At 43.0% G+C, this 12,579-nt stretch overlaps 2 protein-coding genes across 2 annotated transcripts in view; one reads left to right on the forward strand and one right to left on the reverse strand.

The window, feature by feature from the left end:
* Nucleotides 1–12,579, forward strand: part of OSBPL3 (oxysterol binding protein like 3) — a 201,347-nt gene that overhangs the window by 120,724 nt on the left and 68,044 nt on the right. The window lies entirely within an intron of this gene.
* Nucleotides 6,998–8,412, reverse strand: LOC132524220 (alcohol dehydrogenase class-3-like). Its single transcript, XM_060156056.1, has one exon. It carries the CDS (start codon nucleotides 8,353–8,355, stop codon nucleotides 7,231–7,233), a length of 1,125 nt encoding a protein of 374 aa, XP_060012039.1. The 5' UTR covers nucleotides 8,356–8,412; the 3' UTR covers nucleotides 6,998–7,230.

Raw genomic sequence — 12,579 nt, forward strand, 5'->3', positions numbered from 1 at the left:
GTGCCTTGTGTCACATAAGGTTGTGACAGTTGCTTCAGTTAGAAGAGAGGCAGCATGTAGTGTTATGTAAGTGTTTGACACATAGTAGTGTTATGTAAGTCATTCACCTTCGAGACACATAAGCCATTCACCTTCGAGAAGCAGGAGCCATTCACCTTCGAGAAGCAGGAGTCCCAGGAGCCCTCAAGCAGTACCACATGGTGACTGCTTCCCTGTTTCATCCTTTCAGCTGCGAGGCTGGTGGCACTATGCAGAGGCAGACGGCTTGGCTTCTGTCTAGGCTGCTCTGAAAAGAGTCAGCAAGGGACTCTAGAAGTTAACAAGCATCTGATGGCACCTTTGCAGTTCATAAGATCCTCTCCTACTCTCCTTTGGAGTCTCAAAACAATCTAACGAGGTCTGTATTTTTTCTACACTTTAGAAAGGAAACAGGGCCCAATTAACTGCCGGTTTAGAGTCACACAGCTAAGAAGTGGTAGAGGGTCAGGCAGCCATCTATTTGAAGAACACTAGGTTTATTTAGATGCTAGAAAGCTTCTTTAGAAGTTAATTCAAGTTCCACGTGCCCTATGTACAAATGATTGTTGTTTAAACACACCTCCAGAAGCCAACACTCTGTGAATGCAGGGGCAAGAGTAACACAGATGAGGGAAGCAGCCATAAGGATCCCCCAGGTCTGTTTGTCCAGAGCTGTTATTTTTCTCATGGCTCCAACAGAGAAAAATAATTAACTATATAGTTCCATCTTAGTTTTTCAGATCCCTCCCCATTTCTGAGCCTTTTATTTCTCCTTACTGCCTACCTTTTGGTCACACCTATGGTTGTGACATCATGCACTGAAAGTAGGAAGGGCAAAGACCCAGCACTCAATTCTCAATATATTTCTACTCTGAGTAAGTCTTGTAAAGAAAAAAACAAACATTTGATACAGGAAGAAATGAAAACTTCAGCTAAAATGATGTATTTGAATTGTCAGGGTTTGCTTGTCACTTTGCATGTCTACAAATGACAGCTGCCTTCCACACTCTGAAGGGCACAAGAAACCAAACTCTTAAAACACTTCTGGAAGTTACTGATCCATCCAAACTGTTCTGCAATTCCAGAATAACACACATAGCAAATATATTTTGGTGGGTTTTAGAAACACTAGTGTGTTAGAAACTACATGGATACCTTAAGAGAATCAGCGTATTTATTCACGGTTGGCCTTGGCCATAGTGCAGGATACAGCAAGGCAGAACTGATTCAGATGCTTTTGTTGAGAGCACAGCTTACTAGCTTTGCAGTTACTAGATGTTTTTCTAGGAGCTATAGATGCAAATGTGAACCAAAGGGGCTCAACAGTTCTTTCCCAGGGAGGGGAAAGTCTGAGTCTACTTAAGTGATGTGATGCTATTAAAATATTGATACTAAAGGCCGAGAAGTGACAGTGTAAGTAGGACCTAGGCAAAACAGGAGACTTCCCTGGAATAATCCGACATCTCTCTAAGGTCCTCTACACCCTGGCCCTACCATCGAGTCCAGCTGTGTCTCCCTCTGCACCTCTACACAAGCTCCCACCACAACCAAAATCACCTCCTCTCTATTCTCACTCCAGGTGAGTCGATTTCCTGGCAGTCTCTGGCCTAGTGGTCCCTCTTGCCCTGTGTAGTAGGCTGAATGGTCCCCCCACCCCCAAAGATATATCTACATCCTAGTCCTTGGAACCTGTGAAGGTTACCTTATTTGGTAAAAGATGTAATTAATTTAAGAATCTTGAGTTGAGGAGAACGTCCTGGATTATCCGGGTAAGCCCCAAGTTCAGTGACCGGTGTCCTTATAAGAAACACACAGAGAGAAGGCAGACACGGAGGAGAAGGTGATGTGTGTGAAGACGGAGGCAGAGATCTGGGTGATGGGAATACAAGCCAAGGAATGCCAAGGCCACCAGAAACCGGAAGGGGCAAGGAACGCTATTATAGACCGACTGTTTGTGTCTGTGCCCGCCCCACCCCAGTTCATATGTTGAAGCCCTGACCCCCAATATGATGACATTTAGAGGTGGGGCCTCTGGGGGATAGTTAGGTTCAGATGAGGTCATGAGGGGATGACCTTCATCCTGGGATGAATGCCCTTATGAGAAGAGGACAGACGACAGAGCTTCTTGCTCTTAGGCGTGGAGGAAGAGCAGACAGCGGGAAGGCAGCTGTTTACAGGTCAGGGAGTGGGTTCTCACCAGGAACCGAATCTACCAGCACCTTTATCTTGGACTACCCTCCCAGTCTGTGGTATTTGTTACAGCAACCCAAGTTAAGACAAACACATTCTCCCTTAGAGTCTCTGGAGGGAGCATAGCTCTGCTAACGCCTTAATTTTGGACTTCTGGCTTCCAGAACTGTTAGAGGATAAATTTCTGTTGCTTTAAGTCACCAGCGCTGTGGTAGTTTGTCAGGGTAGCCTCAGAAGCCCTGCTTTCTCACACTGTGTCAGTTTTTCTTCATATCCCAGTTCAAGTCATTTAACTAAGGTGGATCCAGCCCTATGTGAGATTGTGCCTACCCTGAAACAGGAGTCTGTAGCAGGTTTATGTGAGACTCGCATCCGGCATTTACGAGTTTTCAACCGTGTGGTGTCTCTATTTTTAATGTACGTTAACTGTTTGAAGGCCAGCATTTGGTTTCACATCTTTGCATCTCCAGTACCTATATGGTGCTAAGCCTTAGACCTTTGAGTTAGAGACTACCCTGTTAAATAGAAGCTCAGTTATAACTAGAATATAACCTACATAACACAAAAGCCATTCTTTTTTTGATTCATGAGGCTCTCCGGGATCTTAATCTGTTGCTAGGTTCTCATGATGAGAACCAGTTATTCTTATAGAGAGGTGAAAGAAAGTCACTGATGATTTGGATCAAGGATAAGAATGTTTATTTTTTATTTATTTTTTATTTTTATTTTTTTTAGCGGTATGTGGGCCTCTCACTGTTGTGGCCTCTCCCGTTGCGGAGCACAGGCTCTGGACGTGCAGGCCCAGCGGCCATGGCTCACGGGCCCAGCCGCTCCGCAGCATGTGGGATCTTCCCGGACCTGGGCACGAACCCGTGTGCCCTGCATCGGCAGGCGGACCCTCAACCACTGCGCCACCAGGGAAGCCCTATTTTTTATTTTTTATTTTTTTTGCGGTACGCAGGCCTCTCACTGTTGTGGCCTCTCCCGCTGCGGAGCACAGGCTCCGGACGCGCCGGCTCAGCGGCCATGGCTCACGGGCCCAGCCGCTCCGCGGCATGTGGGATCTTCCCGGACCTGGGCACGAACCCATGTGCCCTGCATCGGCAGGCGGACTCTCAACCACTGCGCCACCAGGGAAGCCCAATACTACTCTTTTTTAATTTGTTTTTGGGGAGACTTTATCAGCCAATATTTTATTTTCTTTTATTTCATTTTATTTATTTTTATTATGATAACCCTTAACACAAGATCTATCTTAACAAATTTTTAAGTGCACAATACGGTAGTATTGTTAACTGCTGGCACAGTGTCGTAAGCAAATCTCTAGAACCTACCTCGCCTAACTGAGACTTTATACCCAGTTGATAGACATGAGGTTATGATACAAGATTTAGAAGGGATCTCAATCTCATTTATCCTGACCTCCTACCTAGTCTAGGAATCCCTCTGCAGCACCTATGCCAGCCTCTGACAGAGTTCCCCAGTGACTAGGGAACGTACTCGTTCATAGCCCTTGTCGTTTCTGTTATTTTTCATAGCACTGACTATTATCAGACAATCATCCTTAATGCAGAGGTGGAGTCCAGGGCCTTATAAGTCTCACCCATTGGCCCTGGTTTTACCCTCAGAGCCTACTGAGTCAAATCCCAGTTCTTCAAGGCAGGCTGGTCTCCTAGAGTGTGGCTGCTTGGAGTGGTTCTGTGGTCCAGCAAAAGCAGCAGCCTCACCTGTGCAGGTGCAGAAGCCCAGGCCTCGCCCCAGCCCTACGAACCTGAACTCTGTGTTTTGACAAAATCTTCAGTGATTGGTACGTTACAGTTGAGAAGCACTGCGTTAGATTGCATACCCACCCCACCCCCACTCTATTCTTTTCATTTTTCTTTCTGTCAGGTTTGTTGGTGTTCAAAAACTCTGAGTTGAGGAAGAAACAATTGACAAGAAGCAACAACTCCAAGTGTCAGTGATTGAAATATAAGTCCAGAATTGGTCTGACATCAGTTAAAGCTATCGTTATATTAACTGGAAATCTGTTGGCAAGCATTTCCATGTGTTTCTAATACAGTCATAAAAGATGATATTGATGATCCTGAGCCTTTAGAAGATTACACATGCCTTTAAAGTCATGTTAAATCGTGTTCCATGTGATTTAATGCTGGGGATTGCCTTGTGACTTTTAAAAGCCTGATAAACAGACTAAATAAATAATCAGAACAGCCCACTTTCCAGTCATGGCAGACAGAGGCAACCACAAAACTTCCTTTCACAACACTCTTCAGCTGCAGGAAGAATTTAAAGTTTTAAATCGTTTTCTATTTCTGACATCACTGTAAGGGCAGTGACTGAGAACCCAGCATTTGAAAGGTGCAGAGGAGATGTATGCTGTGGAAACAGCTGTACTGGAGGGAAGCGCTTTCAGTTTGTGCACTCAGCAATATGGAAATGAACTTTGCCAGCTCATGAGCATGAATAAATCCTTAGTTGCCTTTCCCACCACAAAGCAGCTTTCTATATTTGGCACTTTTAGATGTTCAGTGAAACAGACTGAATTTAATGCCAGATGACAGCGCCAGACTGTCTTCAGTTAAACTCAAGCAAAGACCTTTAGGAGCCGCTTCCCCCTACCCTGTCCTGTTTCTCTCTCCACCTGATATTCTTGGGGAGCTTTAAGCCTGACGCCCCCAGGGCAGATATCAGCCCAGCTGTGTTGGGCTAAGTCAGCAGGGCCTGATCTCCCCTGGGCCCAGGTCCACCTGCACTGTGTTTCTCAGGGCGCTCAGCTCAGGGTGCATGTCCTCCTCCTGGGTCACTGGTATGTGAAGCATGGTAGAAGCCACTTCCTGCCACCCGGTGCCTTTAGACGAGAGAAAGTGACATCTCTGCTTTTTTCTGTCCTGAGTACCAGTTCACTCCAATCCAACACGTATTATTAAAGTCCCTGACCCCAAGGGCTCTGTGAGGCCCTTTTTTTATAGCCTCTTGCTCCTCAGACTTATTCGTTCAGCAAATATTTATTTAGGGCGCCTGTGTCACAGGTAGTGAGGTGATAAGAAATCAGCCTCAGTCTCTGTCCTCACGGTACCCACCTTCTAGCTAGGGAGACAGAGAGTGCAAGTGAGGTCTGCAAGTGCTGAGGAGGGAGAGAATTTCTGCCCCAAGGAGGAGGTGGTGTGGGGCTAGGTGAGAATTCACCAGGCTGAGAATAGGTGGGGCAGATGTTCCAGATGTAAGACAGCGAATGAGCAAAGACTTGGCAGCATTAAAATGCACAGGCTGACTTCCCGCCCCAGTTCAGGGGGATGCAGGATGGGAGACCTGGCAGCTGTGCTCAGGATCCCAGCCTTGCTTGTCTCTATCTGTAGGGCAGGGCTTCTTGACTCCTTCAGATGGCTTCTGATCTTGGACTTAGCCACCTCCGTCCCCCTGCCCCATGGCATTTACTCTTTGTTCATCATCAGAATGTACATATTTAAATTACAGTAGAATATACAATGTGCTGTAATATGTAGCAGAATGATTGAAAATATCGACTTTGTAGTCAGGTGACTTTATAGCATGGGGAAAGTTACCTATTCTCTCTTCCTTGGTTTCCACATTCCAAAAACACTGGTTTCCAGGAAGACTGAGAGGGGATGAAAGTTAAGGGAGGAGTATTTTTAGGGAAGTGAAACTATTTTGTATGTTATTGAAATGGTGGATATATGACATTATGCATTTGGCAAAACTCATAGAACTGTATACCACAGAGAGTGACTCCCTAGTGTAAACTATGGACTTTACTTAATAATGATGTATCATATTGGTTCATCTGTTTTTTAAAAAATGTGCCACATCAGTGCAAGATGTTAATAACAGAGAAAACTGTGTGTGGCGAGAGAGGAAGTGTATGGAACTTTTTGTAATTTCAATTTTCCTATAAACCTAAAAGTGCTCTAAAAATAGTCTATTAGTTTTAAAAATGTAAAAAAAAAATGAAGGTGCAATAAAGACATTTAAAAAATATACTAATAAATCCAACCTTGCAAGATTGTGAAAAGATTAAGCGCAACAATGTACACGTGGTGTTTAGAACACTTCCTGATAGATGATAAGTAGTAACATTATTAATAATGTTAGCTATTGTAATTGCTTATTAGTTTGGTCAACATATTTATTCATATCTACCATGGACCATTTTTTTCCCTCCAGTTTTATTGAGATATAATTGACATACAGCACTGTGTAAGTTTAAGGTGTACAGCATAATGATTTGACTTATATACGTCATGAAATTATCATCACAATAAGTTTAGTGAACATCCATCATCTCAGATAGATTCTAAATTAGAGAAATAGAAACAAATTTTTTCTTCCTTGTGATGAGAACTCTTAAGATTTATTCTTTTTTTAAAAAATTTATTTATTTTACTTATTATTTATTTTTGGCTGTGTTGTGTCTTCGTTGCTGCACGAGGGTTTTCTCTAGTTGCGGCGAGCAGGGGCTACTCTTCATTGCCGTGAGCAGGCCTCTCACTACGGTGGCTTCTCTTGTTGCGGAGCACGGGCTCTAGGTGCACGGGCTTCGGTAGCTGTGGCTCAAAGGCTCTAGAGCGCAGGCTCAGTAGTTATGGTGCACGGGCTTAGTTGCTCCGTGGCATGTGGGATCTCCCCAGACCAGGGTTCGAACCCATGTCCCCTGCATTGGCAGGCAGATTCTCAACCACTGAGCCACCAGGGAAGCCCAGGATTTATTCTTTTCTTTTTTTTTTTTTTTGCAGAAGTTCCTTTTATTATTGTTAAAAATATTCCTTAATGAGCCAGCAATTATTTATGTGAAGAAGAGTCCAGAAAACAGACTTACGACAGTATTAGCCTTGTCCTTGATTAGACGTTTATGAATTTATACACAAAACATTATTCCCCAGAGTCAGTTAATGAAGGTCTAAGAAGCTGTGAACTTGAAAGAGCTCCTTCCTGCTTGTCTGGCTGCTCCACTCAGACCACAAGACTTAGTTACAAGGATGGAAGAATTTTTCTCTTTGGAATTTAAAGCTTTACAACAGTTCGGATGCTCTTTCCTGCATGCATCAGTTCAAAAGCTGCGGTAATTTGGTCAAAAGGCAAATTGTGAGTCACAAATTCATCAATCTTTATTTTTTTGGACATATATTCGGACACCAACTTTGGGACGCGTTCTACACTCTTCCATCCTCCAAAGGCAGTGCCTTTCCACGTGCGGCCTGTTACCAGCAGGAATGGACGAGCGGTAACTTCTTCACCTGAGGCAGCTACTCCAACCACCACGCTGACGCCCCAGCCTTTGTGGCAGGCCTCCAGCGCTGCTCTCATGACTTTCAGATTACCAGTACACTCAAAGGAACAGTCCACTGCCCCATCAGTCATCTCAACGAGCACTTCCTGGATAGGTTTACTGAAGTCCTGGCGGTTAGTACACTCAGAGGCCCCGAACTCCTTAGCCCTTGTGAATTTATCTTTATTGATGTCCACACCAATGATCCGGGATGCACCAGCCACCTTACAGCCCATGATAACTGCCAGTCCAACTCCTCCCAGGCCAAAGACGGCACAAGTAGAGCCAGGCTCCACCTTGGCAGTGTTCACAGCAGCACCATAACCAATTGAAATGCCACAACCCAGAAGGCAGACTTTATCCAAAGGGGCTAAAGGATCAATTTTAGCAACAGAGATATCAGCCACAACTGTGTATTCAGAAAATGTGCTGGTTCCCGTGTAATGTAAAATTGTCTTTCCTTTACAAGTAAATCTGCTAGTGCCATCTGGCATGAATCCTTTCCCTTGAGTGACTCTTACCTTCTGGCAAAAGTTCGTTTTAGGATTTAGACAGAATTTGCACTCTCCACACTGTGGGATGTAAAGTGGGATGACAGTATCACCTGCCTTCAGCTTAGTAACTCCTTCACCAACACTTTCCACAATTCCAGCACCTTCATGTCCCAAGATCACTGGAAAACTCCCTTCAGGATCAGCCCCACTCAGGGTATAGGCGTCAGTGTGGCAAACTGCAGTGGCAATAATCTTCATTCGAACTTCATGAGCCTTTGGGGGTGCCACCTCTATCTCCTCTATGGAGAGAGGCTTTCTAGCCTCCCAGGCACCTGCAGCCTTGCATTTGATGACCTGGCTCGCCATCTCCTCGGATTCCGGTCAGCGCGAAGTGAGGACTCGGGAGGGGCCCCACCGCAATGAAAGATCCCAGGATTTATTCTTAACCACCTTCATATACTATGCACTATTAAGTAGTGAACAAGACAGAAAAGGTTCCTGCTTTCATGGGGCTAGAAAGTATTCAATCATTTTATCTTTTTGTTGTTTATATTTTTGTATTTATATATTGTTTCAATCCACCCCACTGGATAGTGTTTCCTGAGGCACTATTCTTTTGTGTTTTGAATGGCAGCCTGCCTAGAAGTGTGGATACATTTTAATATCTCCTTGTTGACCAACCATCCAGTGCCATTTACTTGGTTTGAGACCTTAATCTATGTTCTTTGTTTGAGACCCCAACAATTAATATAAACCCAGGAGAATTATTTTCTTTCTTACTATATACTCAGTTCTTTGCTGGGGTTCTAAACAACTTAAAAAGATGGCCCCTACAACTGTTTGGGGACAGAAGAGCAAAGCACTGGGGATAAAAATGGAAAAAAAATTTATAAAATACTAAACTACCTGGTAATGGACAGCAATACTACTATCATTTACAGGAATATATGATTGATGTCGTTTGGGTAACTTAGGAATTTCATGGAAAGAGAAAACTGAACTAAAATCTTGAAGTGTTTGTACGGGTGGAAAAGAACAAGAGAAGATTCTGGGAGCTTGGAAAAATACAAGTAAACCACAGCAGTGGAAATGACAAATATTATGTTGTATTCATTTTTACACTGCATGGAGAGTAGGACCTAGTGAGGTCCCATAAATGATTGTAGAAGTGGGGAGTCTTGGGAAATCAGGTTTGATGAGATCGGCGGGTGGTGGCGGGGAAACAGAGGAGAAGGGACATGGAAGATACACATTTTGAAGATGAAACTAACAGGACTGACTTATAATAATCAAGCCCTTACAGTTTCAAAGTGATTTCACTATATTGTGTCCTGGTCTGGCATTCCTTCTCACAGAATTGGTGTCGGGATCAGCAGTGGCTCTTAACTCCATCATACCAATGTCCCCTTTGTATGACCAGTATTTCAGTGAAGGCTTTACTCTCCTCAAATGAAATTCATTATTAATTTAATATAATTGCCCACATAATTTTGAAAATATCAACATAACACTTTACTGTGAATAAAGGAAACTTCAGAGAAGTGGTTAAAGTATACATTATAATATGTAAAAGCCCAGACATGACTATACCAGAAGACATAACGAAGTGGTCAGATACACCTATATGTGGGGTGACGGCTACTAATGCAGACCCATAGAGATGTGTTAATAACTCACATACCGCAAGTGGCACGGGCTTCAGTGACACGATTCTGCCAAATGGTGGGTGACTCTTGCTAAAGTCCCAAACAGGAGGAAGTACAGTCTTATCTCAATTATTCAGTAGTTGCATTCCCAAGAATTCAGAGTGTGTTAAAAACCATGCAAAAATACTTTGGTAAGTACATGAAACAGAGTTAAGTTCTGTGCTCGGATAATTATAAACGGGTTTCATCTATGAAAATGTCTCTTGGCACTTTGGAAAATCTTGCGGGTGTGGGACAACTTCTTTGTGCAAGACTGAGACATTTCAGGACATCTAACATTCCTGGTCCCCAGCCATTAGGTGCCAGAGACCAACCCCCCACCCCATCACTGTGACAACTAAAAGTGCCCCCGAGGTTTCACAGCCTGAGAGAAGAGTACCCACTGAGAACCACTGGCTGGATGCTGGCTCTTAGGTTTCAGCCTCATGACTCAAGGACGGTGACAGATAAGGAAGTTGGGAGGGGGAGGATTTGGATGTTGAGCCAGAAAAGGAGTTGGCTGCAGTGCTTTCTTCCTCAGTCAAGGAGAGCCTTCACTTTCTTAAATTCTTCAAATCTGGCTCTTCCAACCTCGTAAGAGTTTCAAGTTCTGAGCCCAGATAGAAGATAAAGTGAGGGAAAAAAGATGATATTTCGTAGTACTAAGTGCAAACCCTGTTTGACTTATTTACCTTAAGAGCCAAGAAACCCAGTCTAATCCCCTGCCCTCCACATTGGCTCATTGGTAGGCATATACTGTGTCTCAAGAGTTCAGGAGAAATCTAGTTCTAACACGAATCCTTGAAACATTTTTGAGATTTAAGCCTTGTTATCCTTTAAACTATAGGTGTGATCTCATTCCATTTGTTTTTCAGTTTTGTAAAGTATGCAATAACGTCTAATCCCTCTTGGCATTTGCATTTTGCACAATTGAATGTCTTCAGCAGATGTGCACGATGGTCTAGTATTAGCACTCTGCCTGTTGCCTTTTGCTTGGGAGTCTTAAATCAAACAAATCAAAAGGGCTTGATTTTCTTAGAGTACTTTTTAGAAGATTTCAAGCCTTAGATTTTCATTTAACAGTGATAACACACATACACCTTCTTTCACAAGTGTGAATGTGCTGTATTTGATTTGTAAATAGTCATTTAGCCCAAAGATTTTGGGCATACTTCAAATGCAAGCCAGTGAATGATATTCCAAGAACATAAATCTGTTTGCAGCCTTATTCCAGGACCAAGTTTATCCGTTTGTCAATCAGATGCATACTATTCACAGGATAACAGGTTAGGCACATTGAGGAAATCAGAAGTGAACAGACACTTTAGAGCCTCAAGGTGTCTATTATCCAGTCCAGGGATGATAAAACCTCACATATACAATCATAAGCAGAAGGTGAGATGAAATACTGATGGAGTCTCTGGGATGAAATAGTACTTTCCTCTGAAGAAGGCTTCCTGGAGGAGGTGAAATTTTTAACCTGATGATTTTAACGATTCAGTAAAATCTTGACAAGCAAGACACTTTTTGAGGACTGGTTTTTTTGAGCTGAAATAAATGTGAGCAGAATTTTTGTGTGTGTGTGGCTTCCCATCACTTAATATTATGCATTCTCCGTTTATTGTCTGGATGTAATTGAGTGACTGAATAATTGGTAATAATTGCTACAAAGAATCTTGTTTGACATTTTTACCTTTTTGAAAAAGTCCTCTAATTTAGGAGCTGAATCTAAGCTTTGGTTTTTCCATTGAAGAATTCAACTTTTACAACTCCAGATTTCAACCAGTGCTATGTTTGAGAACTCTGGGATGTACCTTAAGCCTTATTGAGAGTAAGGTGCAATCAGATATAAGGCAGATCTGTCAGGATGGTTATACAAAGTGTTCAGCCACTAAGGTAGGAAAATGGTCTTGCTACTAGGTGTTTTCCATAGATTGAACTTGAGGACAACACAGACACCGAGCCAGAGCACCCAGGACTCTCTGTGGTTCCATGCCCTCCCCATTAGACCGTCTGCTGCCTGGGACTTGGGTCTAATTGCTTCTGCTCCCAGGTTATTAAGGTCCATCTCCCAGCCCCTCTGGCCTCTGCCTGTACCACTTACTGCAGGCTGGAGATTTGACTAAGAGCAAGTTATTCAACATGAAATTTGGCCCAGATGACATGTTTGTGTCTTGAGATATCTGCACCCCAGTTTTCGTTGTAGCATTGTCTGCAATAGCCACAACATGGAAACAATCCAAGTGCCCATTGGATGGGTGAATGGACAAAGAAAATGTAAGATGTATATGTATCCCCTGGAAATATAAGATTCCATATATATACATATACACAATGGAATATTATTCAGCCACAAAAAAGAAATCCTGCCTTTTGTGACAGCATGGATGGGTCTTGAGGATATTATGCTAAGTGAACCAAATCAGACAGAGAAAGATAAATACTGTATGTTCTCACTTATATTCAGATCTAAAGAAGCGAAACTCATAGAAGGAGAGAGTAGAATGGTGGCTACCAGGGGCAGAAGGTGGGGGAAATGGAGAGAATATTGGTCGAATGGTACAAATTTCCAGCTGTAAGATGAATAAGCTCTGGGGCTCTAACGTATAGCATGGTGACTATAACTAACAATGTTATATACTTGAAAGCTGGTAAGAGAGTAGATCTTAAATGTTATCATCACACACCAAAAAAACAGTATATTCTGTGAGGGAATAGAGGTGTATCAAATCATCACATTGTACATCTTAAACTTACGTATGTTATTTGCCAGTAATATCTCAGTAAACCCGAGGAGGGGAAAGACATGTTTGTCAAAACGTAATTATCCCGTGTTGGAAAAGTTTTCTCTCTGATCTGGATGGTAGGTATAGGTATATAAATTCTTCAAGTTACAGTCTTAAGA

Source organism: Lagenorhynchus albirostris, chromosome 8 (assembly GCF_949774975.1).
Source record: "Lagenorhynchus albirostris chromosome 8, mLagAlb1.1, whole genome shotgun sequence".
In the NCBI taxonomy this organism is placed as follows: domain Eukaryota; kingdom Metazoa; phylum Chordata; class Mammalia; order Artiodactyla; family Delphinidae; genus Lagenorhynchus; species Lagenorhynchus albirostris.

Excerpts from the sequence above, each read along its gene's own strand:
- LOC132524220 (XM_060156056.1), bottom strand. The coding sequence starts at position 8,355 with ATGGCGAGCCAGGTCATCAAATGCAAGGCTGCAGGTGCCTGGGAGGCT.